Source organism: Mustela nivalis (assembly GCF_964662115.1).
Source record: "Mustela nivalis genome assembly, chromosome: 15".
Lineage (NCBI taxonomy): Eukaryota > Metazoa > Chordata > Mammalia > Carnivora > Mustelidae > Mustela > Mustela nivalis.
In genome coordinates, this window is record NC_139034.1 from 19972278 (window position 1) to 19991593 (window position 19316).

Consider the following 19316-nt stretch of genomic DNA (forward strand, 5'->3'; position numbering starts at 1 on the left):
ACAAGCAGTATTTTCTCTGACATTGGCGTTTATAACATTTTTATAGATATGTCTCCTAAGGCAAAGGAAACAAAAGCAAAAATAAAACTATTAGGACTGCATCAAAATAGAAAGTTTTTGCACAATGCAGGAAGGAAACCACTCACGAAATGAAAAGGTAACCTATTGAACAAGAGGAGATACTCACAAATGATATCACCGATAAGAGATTAATATCCAAAATATATAAGGAACTCATGCAACTTTACTCTAAAAAAAAAGAAAAAAAGTCCAATTAAAAAATGGGCAGAGGACCTGAATAGACATTTTTTTCAAAGAAGACATCCAGATGGCCAACAGACACGTGAGAAAATTTTCAACATCACTAATCATTAGGGAAATGCAAATCAAAACCACAATTAGATATCACTTTACACCTATGGCTAAAATAAAAAAACAAGGAAACTGTGTTAGCTTAATTAATTTCAGAAAATAGTCAATCTGATTTCTGATTTTGTCAGTGTAGGAATACTGGTACTGAATGTGTTGGACTACTGTAAATAATTATAAAAATGGGCAAAATATACAAAACATCTGTTTTTGACACTTGTCAATACCAGCACAGGCTTGAGATCATTGAGAGTAGGAATATATTTAATGAGCTTGGTATTCACCCTTGAGATCTGACTGGAACCAATAAAAATACTTCCACATATTTTAGCTGTGGAGGTAGCTGAGCTGAGGATGTTGAGATCAGAAATTCAGGGCAGCTTGAAACAGCTAGAATATGTGGAAAGGGGCAAAAGGAGCAAGATGTTGGGGTAGGGACAAAAGTCTTTCTGAAGATTTCCTGTGCATTCTTTGCCAGGTGTAGAGCTGTACATTAACAGCGGGGGTGGGGGGTGGGGGTGGGGGTGGTGGTGGTTCCATGCACCTTAGCAGAAAGCAGGTGTTCCCTAGTAGCAGAAGAGAGGTAGGAGAGGTCACACAATTGTTTGAGACTGTGGAGGATCACCCCGATGAGGGAAGGTTTATTTCTAAATCCTTTGGTGGGCAGTAATTATTATAAGAATAAGTGACAGTAGTGACACAGAAGTTTTGGAGTTTTACTCTGCTGGATTATAATTACTTAAGCATGTGTCCAACCAGATCATTTCTACAAAGTGTATCTTTTATGATTATGTAATATTGATTGCTTTTGCAATTTTTAAAATTTCTAGCCTTTCAAAATATCCATTCTTCTGTGCAACTGCATGCATGTGAAAAACTTTTATTCATATTCGAAGAATGAGTTACATGAAATTGCTTAATATTGGCAAATGATTACTTAATTTGATATAAGTAGTTTCTCAGTACCATTGTTAAATATTTCTTTTGGATATTGGTTGGTATCAGTGAAATGTTTCCTTCTAATATTTGAAATATTGTACTTATAGAGCTCATTCTTGGTATTTCTGCCATTATCATAATTTTTAAAGATTTGATTTGGTGGGGGCACCTGGGTGGCTGAGTCGGTTAAGTGTCTGACCATGTCATGATCTCAGGGTCCTGGGATTAAGCCTCATGTCGCAGGCTCTGCATTCAGTGCGGAGTCAGCTCTCTCTCCCTCTGCTCCTCCCCCTGGTTGTATACTCTTGGTCTCTCTCTCTCTCAAATAAATAAATCTTTAAAAAGAAGACTTGATTGGGTGAACAGTTATCCATTGTGTTGAAGTACTAATTTCATGCACTGAAGTTTTCTGTGCTGATCTAGTTGCCATTTGTTGACATATGTTTGTGACTATAATCTTTTCTTTATATTCTTGTTAAGAGGTGGTTGTAATTAATGATTGTAGGAAATGCAATTAAACAAAATTCATTAGTATATCAAATATTTATTATATTCAAGGAACTGTCCTAAGCTTTTAGGATTAAAAATGATCATGGTTATACTTTTTATGAGAATATCCCTAAATGTTTATGATTGAGAGTTGTTATGTGTACCCGAAAGGAAATATAATGCAAATGCTATTAAAGTTCTGTGGAAGGATGATTAATTTCAGCTACAAAGGCTTTAGGAACTCTGTGGAAAAGTTTTCTAGGGGATGCCTGAGTGGTTCAGTCAGTTAAGCATCTGCCTTTCGCTCAGGTCATGATCCCAGGCTCCTGGGATCAAGCCCCACACTATGCTCCCTGCTCGGAGCCTGCTTCCTCTGCCTGCTTCTTCCTCTGCCTGCTGCTTCCTCTGCTTGTGTGTGCTTTCTTTCTCTCTCTCTCTCTCTCACACAAATAAGTGAATAAAATCTTTAAAAAAAAGTTTTTTATGGTTCTTGAAAAATACATGAATTTCAGAGGATGAGCAGGATGTGATGATAGAATGAGACAGCAGGCATGCTTATAGGGATAGAAGCAAGGAAGTGTTTATGGATTAACCGATTAACCCATTAAGCCATTAATCCACAATCAGGCATGGCTTCCTGGCAGAATATAGAGTAGGTATGCTGAGTGGTTTATGGTGGAATGTGAGGATGATTATGATAGGTTGAAACCAAGTTATTGAGCATTTTGAATATCAAAATCCTCAATGACTTAGTTTCTAGTTATTTGGAATTATAAAAAAAAATTGTAGCAGAAGAAAGGATTAATCATACTTACGTACTTTCCTAGAGAAGTTTGGAAATTTAGATACTAGAGTCCGAATTATTTTTAATGAGTTCAGTTGGATTATTCATTTTGAAGGGAAAATTCTACCATGCACAGGTAGCAACATTCTCTTAGTTATACATCAGGAAATATAATTCATAGAATGTTGCAGTGTCTTTCCCTATTAAAATCAGCAACACTTGTGACATAGAGATCCTGGAAGAGCAATAGGTATTGCCATACATATATTATTCTTACATAATTTCAATGGAAAATGGCTATATTCTTGGCATTGATGAAGTTTTCAGATGTTAGTATTAGAAAATAACAAGTCTCTGCTCTTGTAGTAATCAGATAAACTTAGTTTGGTTGAGTTTCACAGTATTTTGGAATATGTTCTGATATTCTTGTTAAGTAATTCCAGTTTAGGTGATTTGGGTTCTACCCAATGAGACTTTGCCTCATTAGCAGCTATGTTACAGATATCTGAATGTTCACTAAGATAAGTGTAATATGCCATTATATAAAATTTATAGTAAATGTTTTATGAGTGACATTTATGAAAAAAATATTGAACCTAGAAAAATTTGTATAATACCAAGTAGAAAAGGACACAGTAATAGCAGCTACTATTTTGAGTTGCTTTTTTAAAGGTCCTTTTATTGTTCAAAGTACTCTACTTACTATTTTACCTGTTAAGTGTGTAACAGATGAGAGGTAGATAACTTGTAGATGGATGCACATCCGGTCAGTGATAGAGTTAGGATTCAGACTTAAGTCTAACTGATTTTGAACCTAATGGTTTTGCACTGTATAAAACCGACAATACAATCATTTTTACTTTTTTAAATTTCAAAGCTTTTATTCAAGTTATACTGAGATATAATTGACACTTAACATTGTATTAGTTTAAAGCATACAGTGTAATGATTTGATGTATGTATATATTGTGAAATGATGACAATTGCCACATATAGCAACTCACATAATTATAATTTTTAGTGTGTACTGAGAACTTTTAAATCTACTCTTTTAGCAATTTACATATATACAATAAAGTATCTAATCAACATTTTGTATATTTTATCTTCAGAATTTACTCATCTTCAAAGTAGAGGTTTATACTCTTGTTTACCCTCACCAATTTATCTACCCCCAACCTCCATCTCTGATTATTCTTTGTATCTATGAGTTCTTTGTTTGAGGTTCCACATACATGTAAGGTCCTATAGTATTGGTTTTTCTCTGACTTATTTCACCTAACATAATACCCTTAAAGTCTATATGTTGTTGCAAATGGCATGATTTAATTTTTTTTAATGGATGAATAACATCCCTTTGTGTGTGTGTGTGTGTGTGTGTGTGTGTTTATACACACACACCATATTTTCTTTATCCATTATTATAAATAATGCTGCAATGAACATGGGGATACATATATCTTTTTGAATTAATGTTTTTGGGGTTTTTTGGCTAAATATCAAGAAGTGGGATTACTAGGTTATATGGTAGGTAGTTCTATCTTTAAGTTTTTTATAAACTTTTTAACGTTTTTAAAATTTTATTTGAGAGAGAGAGAGAGTGAACAATCATACGCACGTGCATGCCTGTATGTGTTTGTGTGAGGGGGAGAGGGGAGGAGCGGAGGGAAAGGGAGAGAATCCCAAGCAGACTCCACTTGAGTGCGGAACACAAGGTGGGGCTCAATCCCAGACCCCAAATCCATAACCTGAGCCAAAACCAAGAATCAGACTCTGAACAGACTGAGCCACCCAGGTGCCCCTCTTTTTTTTAAGTTTTAGAGAATATGTCATACTGTTTTCCATAGTATTGCACTTACATACCCACCAACAGTGCAAAAGGATTCTCTTTCTTCCATATCCTTGACAACACTTGTTATATATTTTGTCTTTTTGGTAGTAGTCAATAATAGCTATTCCAACAGGTGTGAGGTTAGGGTTAGGGTTGTGGTTTTGATTTGCATTTCCCTAATTAGTGATCCTGAGCATTTTTCATGTGCCAGTCGGCCATCAATGTGTCTTTTTTTTTGAAAAATGACTGTTCGATCCTCTGCCCATTTTTAAATCAGATTTTTTTTGATGTGAGTTATATGAGTTTTTTATATATATATTTTGGATAGTAACCCCTTATCAGTATATGATTTGCAGATATTTTCTCTTATTTGATAGCTTGCTTTTTCATTTTGTTGGTGGTTTCCTTCACTGTGCAGAAGCTTTTTAGTTTGATGTAGTCCATTGGTCCACTGGTTTATTTTTGCTTTTGTTACCTTTGTTTTTGTCAAATCCAAAATATTCCTTCATATAAGTTCACTTTACTGGCTAGAGTCTGTGTTCCTCTTCCTGCAGTTGCTATTCCCATCATTTACACATTGCTTTTCTCAGTATGATGTCATCAGCATAAGGAAGCACCACTACTTTACATGATTAAACTAGAATCTCCCCTTGGGTCATCCAACTCCTTGACTCTCCTCTTCCTTATTTGGTCTTCTTCTCTAGTGCTTTATTTTTATTTATTTATTTTTAAAAAGATTTATTTATTTATTTATTTGACAGAGATCACAAAGAGGCTGAGAGGCAGGCAGAGAGAGGGGAGGGGGGAAGCAGGCTCCCTGCTGAGCAGAGAGCCTGATGTGGGGCTTAATCCCAGGACCCCTGGATCATGACCCGAGTTGAAGGCAGAGGCTTTAACCCACTGAGCCACCCACGTGCCCCCTTTTCTCTAGTGTTTTAATGTCATATCAACTCTTCTCCCAAATTCCTGCAATTAAATACTTTTATTTCTACAAACTAACTGCTATGTTTTACTCCTTTAAGATAATTAAATCTTTCTTTTGATCTGTGCTTTGCAACATAAGTAAATAATCAAATTTTATTTGTGAAATTTTACTTCAAAATTACTGGATTAGAAACATAAATATTAAACATTTTGAGTATGTATAATTCTACCTAAATGCCTATTAAAATATTTATTTTTTTAATACCAAGGCAACCAGTGAAGAAGGCAAATTAAATTGGTTTTATGTTGCCAATATTACTATCTAATATAGTTTACTCATAATTTCATTCAGATATTACTTTTTAAAAAAATCTTTTTTTATGGTTGCCTATTTCTTTAGTACAGGAGAGACTGAAATACAATCTTTATTTTAAACCAGAACATGTGTTAAGCCCAACTGTTACCTCTAGATTAGGAAGTAAGAATCTGTGAGTTACATAAACAGATTAAATTTTGAAACTCTGAGGTGGCAGATAAAGTTCTATATTCCATTTAATTGGGAAGAGAAGGCAAGGTTCAATCCAAAGTACTGTAATTTTGTTAGCTTATTTCTTATATCAAAATATGTAAATGTGCTTACATTTAAAGGACAAAAAGTATCAGCCATAACCAAATATATATAAATTTTCATTTATTATGTTGCTCTTATATTGGTAGATGCTTAGTAAGTGGTTTGTGTCCAAGTTCAAGGAAGGGAGGCTCTCTGATACTAGTTTAAAAGTAGAAAATGGGCTAAATTTGGCCTGACATGTTTGGTCTGCACAGTGTTTTTGAACATTTGCATTAAATTACAAATTAGGTGATATTTTATAAAGATGTCCAGAGTTCATGTTTCTTTTGAAAAATACTGAAGAACTGACAACATGGTACAAAAATGGATTTTAGCTGAGCATTGAGGAGCACTTTTAGACAGGATATACATTGTCTAGACTGAAGAAATCTCCATGTAATCTGCTTCATTTATACACGTATTTGTTTGCCTCCTGTAAGAGTCCGAGTTTGGAACATTCAGTTTACACTTACTGTAACATTAGAGTAATGAAATGGGGGCACATTGGTTATATGATTTCTTTGACACTTATTAAATAAAGGTGCAGAGATAATCAGTGATAGAGTCTGGATTATAATCCAGATCACTTCAGCATTAATCCATTAATACTATGAGAGAGAAGACTTGACATTGTGTCGTGGCACTATCCCTTCCAGATCTTAATCTAACATTCAGTTTTCATAGTTGTAAGTTGAAAATAATCATAATAACATCATGTGATTTTTGCAAAGGTTAAATATTATTTGTGTTTGTCAGGTTTATATCTGCAGAGAAAATCTGACCATTTCTAACAATAGTATGTTTCTTTTTTAAAAGATTTTCTTTATTTGATAGAGAGCACAAGAGTAGGGTGAGGGGCAGAGGGAGAAACAGACTCCCCAATGAGCGGGGAGTCCAGTGTGGTACTCTATCCCAGGACTTGGGGATCAGGACCTGAGCTGAAGCCAGAAGCTTAACTGACTGAGCCACCCAGGCGCCCTAACAGTACCTTTCTGATTACAACTAGTACATCTTTGTTATTTCTTTATAAAGCAGTGACGTATTTTAATGAAGTTTTCTTCTGGGTTTCACATGACTATCTGATACTTTTGTGGATAGTGTTGTTACTCAGTATGTTGATATAATTTTTATAGTAGAGGTATAAATATTTTTGCTTATAAACTTTTTCCATAGTCTTAAATTGTTTTTCTATATAAGTGATTTCTATACCAGATGCTATTTATTCATGTAAATAATTTTGAATGTGTTAAGCAGGAAAATCAAATTTATGTTTAAATAAATATTATTTAGATATTTAGTAATAATATTTATTATTTAAATATTAAATAGTATTAAATCAAAATCCTTTTACTACAGATTTAATAGCATCTGGCTTTATATTTTTTTCTAATAAAATTATTTTAAAAATATAAACCAAAATATGCAGATGAGTTGTGTTTAATAACATGATGAGTAAAATTTAACTCCTTGAATTGAAGTAAGAATAACAAAATAATACCACTGACTAATGCCTGACACTTGGAAGGGTCAAACAAATTGTCTATTTTCTTAAATGTTTCTCTGCTTTAAAACTTTAGAGTTTTATTGTGTTACATTTAAAAAGAGTATTTAGTTTAGTTTTATTTTTTCAGAGCACCTTCAAATTTAAATCTGAGAGTGACATTCACTTGGCAGAACATCATAAACAGGTTCTGTATGATGGGAAACTTGCGAGTAGTATTGCATTTACATATAATGCTAAGGCCACTGACGCTCAGCTATGCCTGGAATCATCACCAAAGGAAAATGCATCAATTTTTGTTCATTCGCCACATGCTCTAATGCTCCAGGTAGGTGAATAGTGGCTTAGTGTAATATTCTCATTAAGCATTAACAGTATGTATTTTACATATTAAATCTTGCTAATCTGTAGATCTATAGTTGCTTTTCTTTTTCTTTTTTTGTTTTCTAGTTCTTTGAATGACATTTTTTCTTTCTCCCTTATTTTCTTATTTTATTTTATTTTATTTTTTGGCAATATACTTTACCCTGGACTAGTCAGTCTTCTTAGTAGGGAATCTGTCATCTCGGTTACCTTGTCTGTTCCATAACCTTTGAAATAAAATTGGCTGATTAGCTGAACAGAAAATTGCTAGACACAAATATATACTTTGCTTTAAAAATGTACTAGTATAACACCCCAAATAAAAATTACTTGAAAATCTTTAAATCTACTAATAATATTTCTTATTCTAAATTGATTTTTGATTTATAGCTTCACATTTTCCATATAAAAATCTCAACTTCAAATTCAAATTGAAAGTGGTTGACAAAGATTTCAAGTTTTTATTTTATATGTGTATCAAAAATTTTGTAATTGAGGGATTTAAAATGTCTATGTTTTTAAATTTTTTCACAGAGTTACTTAGAACAAGGAAATAGTGATAACTTTATGCTTCAGAAGTTAATACATATTTTTGTTTTTGAACATAGGATGTGAAAGCTATAGTAACACATTCAATTCATAGTGCAATTCATTCAATTGGAGGGATTCAAGTACTTTTTCCACTTTTTGCCCAACTGGACAATCGGCAGCTCAATGACAGTCAAGTGGAAACAACTGTCTGGTAAGTTTTCTTTAAATGTGTAATTTCTTGTAATTTTTACACGCTTAGATTATGCGTGGCGTAGTCAATGCTGTGTAAATGTGTTACAATATTTGGTTTTTATCCCTGAAGTGCTAATAAAAGTATCTTTAGGACTAAGGCAGATATATATTTACATAATATTAAAACTTGACACTTAAAATCATAAAGGAATGACTTCCTTGATAATAAATCAAAACTTCTTACCAGATGTAGCATGATTTTAATACAAATTGAGGAGAAATACTAGTCCCAGCTTTAACCTTTAGAAATGCTTTATGGTTTGGACCATCCATGAAATCCTCTTAACTTATATAAAATTGCTAGGGTAAAGTTCATTCTGAAAAAAATGTATTTGGTAAGTCACATAATTTATAAATTATATATTAGTATTATTTTGTACTTATGTTATCATAATATTAGGATAATATTAATTGACTTTAGCTTTCTTTTATATATGATTCATATATGAGAATCTAAATCTACCCAGTGGTATATCTGTGTTTATATAAAAATTCAGTTATTTTCTAATTAGGCTTATTTCATGTGCAATTCTGTAGCTTCTTTGCTTTTTATAAAAACATACCTAATGCATCAAATGCTGATTTAATTTTATAACAGTCATTTCTTAAGAAGTTAAATGTGAATTTTTAACTATTTTTACTCCATACATTGGTATGTTTGGAGAATTTCAAGAAAAAAATATATAGGTAAACATTCATTTTTACTCCAGAAACAATATAGGAATGCTTCCCTATATTGTGCACATATATACTGAAGTTCTTCATGGGTTATCCAATTTTGAATTGTTGGAAAACCTAGGGAATAAAGCAAAGATGGGAAAATAAATTAAAAGTCCATTGGAATGTAACATGATTTTTTCTTACTTATTATCTAAATAAGCTATTAACAAAATTCTATTTTAATTTCTAATAATACTGTCCCTGTATTGAGACCACCTTTATGTGCTGTATAAACATGAATATAAATGGGACCTGTACATTTACAACATTCAGCTCCTGTTGATGGGTCATTCTTTCTTTTATATCAGTGTAAAGGTTGGAGTCTTGAAGTAAAAAGCTTTGAGGTAAAAAAGGAACCCTGAGATCATGCCCTGCTGTGATACTATTTTGCTATAAGATCTTAAATAATTTCACTGGGATGGGGGTGGATTTCAACCTGGTGGAAAAATAAAACTTTAAATTTCAGTCCTGGGTCTAAATTCAAATGTTTTGCTCTTTATCATCTAAGTGAATCATCAATATACATTGTGATCAGTAATTAAAAACTTAGTAAGTTCTATGAAAAGAAGTTGGGGATGAAGTAGTCTGTAGCAAACTCCCATGTGTAATTTAAATATTCCTTATGAATTAATATTGTCTATAATCATTTTAACCTGACATGGAATTTGTTGTTTGTGAAGAAACATTAGAAAGATTATATAGTTTGAAAATGTTATAACTAAAACTATCACAATAATTTATATCTACATGAATATCTATTATAAAATCTTAGGGCTAAAATCATATTTTAACAGTTTATCTGGTCCATTCATCCAGGGCACATGAATATTTTTCATTGCCTGTCTTCAAAACTCATTTAAATGTTTATATTTTGATATTTAAACTGTATTTATTTCATCATGGAGGTAGAAGACAATATAAGGGGACAGTATTATGATTTTCATTTTCATTTGTTTTTAGTTTTTTATATCATTCATCTTAATTTTTCTCTGTAATAAAGAACTTCCAACTTTTGCAGTGATATACATGTTCTTAGTTTAAATCCAACAGAAAACATATAATAAGAAAAGTATCACTGTGCTCTTTGTAATAACACATACCCAATTCCAAGCTACCCTGCATTCAGTTAATTGCTATTTTGAATTCTTATCTAATACTTTTGCATTAATTATGTCAAAGCCCTTGATGTCTGAGGTTGGCTCTTTTGCGGAAAATTGTGTCTATCAGTAATAAGGTCTTTTGTTATTTCAAGTTTTGAAGGGGGCCGTTACAGATAAGTGTGTACATGAGTGGTACAGTCTTTTGGTTTTTAAAATGTTAAAACCAAGTTATTAAATGGGACTTCTGTCTCTACTTGAAGAACCCAGGTTCTTAGTTGCAAGGCCAGAGTTGATAGAATTTCTTGTTTTCTGGCTATATCATAAATTCATATAGATGAATGAAATCTTGAAATAGGATATATCATCTTATTTTTATTTATTATTGTTCTAGATGAATGAGAACCTATTTGAAGTTTTTAATTTTCCAGAGAAAATTAGATATATTCTTTTTTTGAAAATCTGTTTGCATAAAAACTTACGCCAGCAATAATAATATTATCTAATATTTCATTACTTTTTGGAGAAATTGAACTAAGCTATATAATCAGTTACTTCTCTGTCTTCTGTGTTTTAAGGTGAAGCATTTAGTTACCATGTTTCCCCCCCACTCAGTAGGCCTTTTTTATGAAACTTTATTGTTTCTCTGGTGGCACTATTCTAATTTTCTTAGAAATCTTGATGAGTTTTACTCTACCTAGGGAGCTTAGTATTAAAATAATTTATTGAAGGAATCATTTTTTTCTGGAGTCTTTATAAATAGGCTCTGTGTACAATTTTGTGGCTTTTTTTTTTTATCATGAAGGGTATGTATTATGGTTGTTATATGTGTGGACTTTCAAGTCAGATAGTCTTGGGTTCAAATTCCGAGTTTACTGTATTATTAGTGCATTTTTGAATATGTTAACAATTTTGTGTTTCTGTTTCCACTGTTACAAAATTGCTATAAAAATAGCACATTAGATTATTTAGATTAAATGTTATAAAATATGCAGATCATTATAGTAAGCACTCAGTACATGTTGGGTTTTGTTAGCATGACAATGGGCTAGGTGATCTATAAGAGCCTCTCTAATACCACGGCTTTATATTTAAAAAATTATATATCATTAATCTTGGAAATTGGTTGTTATAATATGGGCTGTATTAATTTATATTTGCACTTCTTTTTATCAATGTTCATATTTACAATAGAGACTTAAGTAATTAATTAGGACATATTTTGAATTTTAGTTGTAGTGATGAAAACTGGTTTTTGAACTATCCATTTTCTAGATATGGTGGCTTAATATAGAGGATGTGTGAATGTGTATATTGGTTCTGAAGTCAATACCAAGATAATAAAAGCCTAGAAGGGTTTAAAGATTTTTCTTTAGCTTGGTTTTGGGTTTTATATAGCATCCCCTTTAGTACTTAAATTTCCAGGAATAACACATTTTGTCACCTTTTCTTTTATCATTTAGTTTTAGCTTTTATCATGGCAAAAAAAAAATTCACCAACAAAATGAGTAGATAAATATTACTGAACTGAGTTAAATAGCCTGTGGCATCACTAACAGTATTTTTGATGTTACCTATTTTTGACAAGTAAATTAGGCCAATATGTAGTTACCATTGTGATTTCTTCTATTCATAATGATTCTTAAGCTCTAAGATCACCTTGAGTAATTCTGCCAAGTGATCAAAGCTGTTTGGATGTTTTGTCTTTCCTCAGGAACTGTTTTATATTGGACTCATCAGTCTCTGTCTAGTGACTATTGAGAGCAATAACTAAACAAATTGCCTTTCATTAGACACTTAATAAATAGTTAATGACTAAAAGAATAAACAAATAATTAATAAATTATTTCAAGAAGTACAACTCTAATCGTGAAATAATCTTTTTGGTATTTTGTATCTCAGAATGACTCAGTAAATTAGAAATTTCATTTTCCTTTGATTTGGATGATCAGATACATTGTAATGACAGATCTTTTTCATTTGGTCCACCCTCCTTTTTTTTCAGAACATATGTTATTAAATTCTTTATGTGATACGAAATAAATCTTCCTTATTGTGTAATATGGGAAGAATCTGCTTTGAAAAAAAAATACGTTTTCTGGTGCAAGGTATAAATGGACTTTCGTACATCAAATAGCTAAAAATGCACTAATCAAAAAATTCTCTTTAGAGACAGTGTGATGCAATGAGCAAGACTTTATGTCAGACAGATTAAGACTCAAATCACTGTACTATACTATCTGATCTTGGGTGATGGGGATTGTTCAAGGGTGTGTAGTAGTAGTAGGTAGTAGTAGTACATGGCATTTACTGAGTACTTACTATGTGCCAGTCTCTGTAACTACAGTATCTCATCTAATACTATCTACTGATGAGGGAGAGAAAAACTGAGTTACTTCCTCAAGGCACAAGACTTAGAACCAGAATCCTAATCCTGAAAGCCTGACTCCAGAGCCCTCACTCTAGTGGACAACTCTGAGAATCACTTTTGCCAGCTGTGGAATGATTTTTTAGAAATGCCAATTTTATCTGACTGCAAAATGAATTAATCTAAGATAGTATATGTGAAATATCCATCATAGTGTCTGGTACATAATAGACATTGGATGTATTTTCTCTCTTTCCTCAGTAAATACTAGTCTATAGGTGTGATATAATTTTGTATTACTAAAATTTATTTCTGATGCTGTTTTAACTCTGAAAAATTTTACAAACTAAAATTCAATTTTGAGTGATAGTTTAATGTTCTTTTTTAATTTTTTATAAACATATATTTTTTGAGTGATAGTTTAAATGAATTCTTTTAAATATATAAATATTTTTCTCAGAAAACTGTTCTTTTTGTTTTTAGTTATGACACAAGTTGTTTGGTAGACTGTTTGTTGAAACGTGAGATACAAAAAATTAGAGAATCCATAAGGAATTTATGTCAGTGATCTGTCATTAAGAATCTTCTTGTAATGTGATGTTAATGATGCGTTAATTTGTTTAGTGAACTTAAATGAAGATGTTTTTCCTTTTTTTTTCCTGAGTGAGGGAAAGGAATGGGGTGGGAAGGGGCAGAAGGTGAGGGAGAGAGAGAGAATCCCAAGCGGGCTCCAGCCCAGAGTGGAGCCTGACACTGGTTTGGATCTTACAACCCTGAAATCATGACCTGAGCCAAAATGAAGAGTTAGATGCTTAACTGATTGAGCCACTCAGGCCCCCCAAACATTTCTTTTTCTTAAAATGTATTTTGCTCATCAGTTATTTCAATGATTATCTTGAATTTTGTAACCCTCTGAATAATTAAGCCATTCCTTTAATTAAAAATTTCATTGTGAGTCACTGTAAAGTCCTGGTTAGCACTGCTGCCATGTGTAAACCAACAGAATTGCCTGGAAATTTTCAGTATTTCAGTGAGTACCTAAACCAGATTTTCCCTTACACTTTGAAGTTATCTAAAAATCCTTTGTTCAACCATGTTTTCTGATTGTTAGTTCAGGGAAAATTACCTATTACACATACAGTGTCATAATTTTATTTTATAGTTTTAATGCAACTGACAAAAAAATGAAATGTGATTGATTTCAGTAGGCAAAAGAAGCGAAATCAGTACCTGTTGATAATGACTGTCTCTCTTATAAAGGTTGTTAATATATGTAGAATATATTATTTTTGTTTCCAAAAGCATTTAAGTATTTTCAAATATACACCTATCAAATTATATTCCCTTTATATTTTTTCAGAAAGAATGTATGTCACTTCTTATATTTGCTAGTTTGCCTTTTTTTAGTTTACTGAATTATTGATGAAAAATTCTTTAAGTAAAACAGATACAAGAAGTATAATTGATGTACATTATTACTACTAATAGAGGAGGGAAAAAGCAAAGAAATAATTTATTTGGTAAGATTAAATACAGTAAAGTGGAATTTATATTGAATTTACTGTGAAAATTAATTTTTAAGAAGTAAAAAATAAAATACAGAATTCTGCCTGAAACATAAGGAAACTAATTAAATGTTCAGATAACTTATTCTTGTCAGGCAAGTCTTTTATACTCTATGGAGTCTCTATAAAACTCCTAGTATATCTAGAAATTTAATAAATTTGGCAGCTGTCAACAAGAATGGATGTTTTGTTTTATTCTAGATTTATGACTTATGATTTATTGACTTTTCAAATAAGCTGGTGCTTTATTGTCCATTTTAAAGTGTGTGTGTGTGTGTTTTTTTTTTAATAAGGAGTGATTGCCTTCACAATGATTCTTTCTTAAAAAGTTCCCTTTAAATTTAGTGAAATGCGTTTTTAATGCTGTGTTAGTGAGTGTTATTTCATTTTAGTACCTTTTTTTGCTCTGTAGAGGTCAAGGCTCCCAAAAAGATAAATGCTTTGTCAAAAGGGTAACTGCAAATTATTTGTTGCATAAATTTTGGCAACTATAAGCACATCTTTACTGAATTAGTTGCCTTAATTTTCCTCTAGTTTGTATATCCATGTAATTTCACCTTTGATATTTCAATCAGTCTTACACAATCTTGTTATTTTTCGCATTAAATAGCATTCATTTCTTCTAACTTTTCTCTCTTTGTATTCCTTTTAGAAATAAGAAAAATTCTTCATTCATTTTGGTTTTGTGATAATCAGAGTCTGAAGCTAAAATAAATATTATTTGCTTTTACAAGAACTATTGTCACATGCTGATCTCTTCACTTTCAGAAGCCCAGATTTTCTGATGAAAAGTGGGTATAATACCAAGAGTGTCCCCATTGTTGAGGTTCTTTTTCCTTACTCTTCCCTGGATGTGATGACCAATACGTGCACTGAGTTGAATCTTTAAGAAAGGAATTAATAAGTCATCATCAGGAGATTCTAGTCAGTTTAGTATTGTAATTATATTTGTTTTTTCTTTATTTTGTTTCTAGGTCCACAGTCTTATACCTATGCTGACAACTCCCAAACTTCTTTTCTAGTTATCTTCTATTTAGGTCCCTATACCCAAACCATGTAGAAAGTATATCAAAATCAACATGCCTTAAATAAAAACCCAAAACTTTCTTCTCTGCATAGTTTCTTTTGCTTTTGATATTCTTTTTATTTTTAAATTTTAGAATTTGTTTTAAAATTTTTTAAGATTTTAAAATTTATTTGACAGAGAGACAGACAGAGAGGGAACACAGGGGGAGTGGGAGAGGGAAAAGCATGCTTCCCCTGGAACAGGAAACCCAACCCGGGGCTCATCCCGGGACCCTAGGATCATGACCTGAGCTGAAGGCAGACACTTAACGACGGAGCTATCCAGGCGCCCCAAAATTTGTGTTAACTTTTTTAGAGACTTCATTGTTTTAGAGCAGTTTTAGGCTTACAATAAAATCAAGACAGTACTGCGATTTCCCTACACTCCCTTTCCCCACAAATAGATACCCTCTCCCTTAGTCAATGTCACTCACCAGAATGACTTTTTTTTTTTTTTTAAATCAAGGATGAAACTAAATTATTACAGTATAATCATTCAAAATCTGTAGCATCTCAGAATTCACTCTTGGTGTTTTACGTTCTGTGGGTTTGGACAAAAGTATAATGACATGTATCTATCATATAATAACATAAAAAGTATTTTTACTTCCCTAAAAATTCTTTGTGCTCCACTTATTCATCCTTTTGCTGCTCATACTCTCTACCTGGAAACCATTGGTCTTTTTATTGTCTCTTGTTTTGTATTTTCCACAATGCCATAGTTGAAATAATATAATAAGTAACCTTTTCAGATTGTCTTCTTTCACATAGTAATATGCAGTTAGGATCCCTCCATGGCTTTTCAGGATTCAGTGTTCATGTCTTCTTAGCACTGAATATATACATTCCTTTGTAGGTAGCAGTTTATTTATTCATTCACCTATTGAAGGACATGTTGGTTGTTTCCAAGTTTGGGCAATTATGACTAAAGCTGCAAACACTTTACAGGTTTTTCGGTGGATTTAAATTTTCAAATCCTTTGGGTAGATATCGCAGAGCGTGATTGCTGGTTCATATGATAAATGTATGTTTAGTTTTGTAAGAAACCTCTCAGCTGTCTTCCAGAGTAGCCATACCATTTTCTGCATTCCACCAGCAGTGAATGTGAGTTCCTGTGGCTCTTTAACCTCATTAGCATTTGGTGTTAGTGGTCTGGAATCTGGCCATTGTAGAAGCTGTGTAGTCGTAACTCAATGTTTTAATTTGCATTTCCCTGATGACGTGATGTGATGCATCTTTTTTATATGCATCATCTTTTTGATGATGACGTGACGTATCTTTTTATATCTCTATTTGTCATCTGTATATCTACTTCAGTGAGGTGTCTGTTTAGTCATCTTATTTGTTTCTTACGGTTCAGTTTTAAGAGTTCTTTTTATATTTTGAATAATAATCCTTCATCAGATATGTCTTTGGCAAATATTTTCTCCCAATCTGTGGTTTGTCTTTTAATTCTCTTTATAGTGTCTTTCCTGGAGAAGATTTTAATTTTAATGAAGTCCACCTTACCAATTATTTCTTCATGGATTGTGTCTTTGGTGTTGTATCTAAAAAGTCATCCCCATACTCAAGGTCTTGTATGTTTTTTTTCTTATGTTATCTTCTAGGAGTTACTTATAGTTTTGCATTTCATATTTAGGGTTGTGGTCCATTTCAAGTAAATTTTTGTGAAGCATGTAAGGTCTGTTTTCTGGATTTACTTTTTTACTTTACTTTTTCATGTGGTTGATCAGTTTTTCCAGCAGCATTATTGAAGACACTTTGTTCCATTTGTCAGAGATCAGCCGACTATTTATTGGTGTCTATTTCTGGGCTCTCTCTTCTGTTCTATCCATTGATCTATTTTTTGTTCTTTCACCAATACCACACTATTTTGATGACCATAGCTTTATAGTAAGTCTTGAGGTTGGTAGTGTCAGTCCTCCAACTTTGTTCTTTAGTACTTTGTTGGCTATTTTTTGACTCTTCATATAAACTTTGGAATACATTATGACTATCCATAAAATAACTTACTAGATTTTGGCTAGTATTGCACTGAACCTGTAGATCAATTTGGAAGGACTGACATCTTAACAGTATTTATTCCTCCTATTCATCTACTGGACTGTCCATTTATTTAGTTCATTTTTTATATCATTCTGGAGTTTTATAATTTTTATCACTTAGATCTTGTATATATTTTGTTAGATTTACACTTAAGTATTTTTGGGGGGTTTGCTAAAGTAAATAATACTAAAGGTTTAATTTCAAATTTCACTTGTTTATAGGAAAATAATTGACTTTTTAAATTAATCTATATCCTGCAAGCTTGCTGTAATTTCTTATTAGTTCCAAGAGGACTTTTGTATATTATTTGGATTTTTCTATACAGATAATCATACCACCTAAAAAACAAAGACAGTTTCATGTCTTCCTTGCCAATTTGTATATGTTTTCTTTTTTTATCACAATAGCAAGGACTCCTGGTATGATGTGGAGAAGGAGCGATGAGAGGAGACATCATTGCCTTGTGTCTGATCTTAGTGGGAAATCTTTGTGGCTTTCATCATTAAGTATGATGTTAGCTTAGGTTTTTGTTTTTAGGATTTTATTTATTAGAGAGAGAGTAGGAGAGAGAGAGCGAGCTTGAGCATGGGAGCATGTGGGGTGGGGAGGAGAACGTGGAGGGAGAGGGAGAAGCAGGATCCCTGCTGAGTGGCGAGCCCATCACAGGGCTCATCACAGGGCTCAATCCCAGGATCCTGGGATTATGAATTGAGCTGAAGGCAGGTGCTTAACTGACTAAGGCACCCAGGTGCCCCTAGCTATAGGGTTTTAATAGATAGTTTTTATCAAGTTGGGAAAGTTCCTTTTTTACTAAGCTTTTTTTTTTTTTTTTTTATCATGAATGGTTGTTGAATTGTGTCAAATGCTTTTTCTGCATTTATTGATATGAGCACATCATTTTTGTTTTTTAGCTGTTGATGTGATAGATTATATTAATTGATTTTTGAATCTTTAACTAGCCTTGCATACTGTGGATAAATCCCACGGGGTTTGTTGTATAATTCTTTTTATGGTTTTTTGGATACAATTTATTATATTATGTTGAGGTATTTTGTATTTAAGTTTGTGGGAGGTATTGGTCCATAGTTTTCTTAAAATCTTTTTGTCTGGTTTTGGTATTAGAGTGATGTTGGGCTCAAAGAATGAGTTAGGAAGTAATTACTCTGCTTCGACCCTCTGAAAGATATTGTAGAGAATTGGTATAATTTCTTTCCATTTAAATTGTTTGATAGAATTCACTAGTGAACCCATCTGGGCCTGGTGCTTTCTGTTTTGGAACATTGTTAATTATTGAGTCAGTTTCTTTAATAGATCTAGATCTGTTCAGAATGTCTTTCTTTTTGTGTGAGCTTTGACAGATTGTGTCTTTCAGGTTACTGGTCCTTTTCATTAGGTTATCAAATCTGTGGGCATAGAATTGTTCCTAGTATTCCTTTTTGTCCTTTTAATTTTCACAGGATCTGTAGTTACATCTCTTCTTTCATTTCTGATATTAGTATTTCGTGTCCTCTCTCTTTTTTTTCTTAGGCTGGCTTGATGCTTAATCAATTTTATTGATCTTTTCAGTGAATCAGCTTTTTGTTTCATTGATTTTTTTCTATTGATTTGCTCTTTCCAGTTGCTTTCATTTATACCTTAATTCTTACTATTTCTTCTCTTATGCTTACTTTGGATTTAGTTTACTCTTCTTTTTCTAGTTTCCAAAGGTGGAAATGTAGATAGTTATTTTAGATCTTTCTTCTTTTCTAGGGGTGCATAATAGAGGTTTGAACTCAGGATTCTTGTGTGTGTGGAGAGATGATTCCCTATACCACTGCCATCACCAAACAATTCTCTATAACATTAGCTGGTTGTCCTACAAT

At 32.4% G+C, this 19316-nt stretch overlaps 1 protein-coding gene across 6 annotated transcripts in view; it reads left to right on the forward strand.

The window, feature by feature from the left end:
* The window catches only part of NBEA (neurobeachin), a 667546-nt gene that overhangs the window by 119059 nt on the left and 529171 nt on the right, over positions 1-19316 (forward strand). For 4 of the 6 annotated variants that reach the window (XM_082700384.1, XM_082700385.1, XM_082700381.1 and 1 more), the window contains exons 9-10: positions 7578-7775; positions 8419-8552. In XM_082700384.1, the coding sequence (XP_082556510.1) occupies positions 7578-7775; positions 8419-8552 (332 nt within the window). Of the gene's footprint in view, positions 1-7577; positions 7776-8418; positions 8553-15112; positions 15135-19316 lie in introns of those variants that run through there. The other 2 variants (XM_082700387.1, XM_082700388.1) reach the window with 2 other exon arrangements.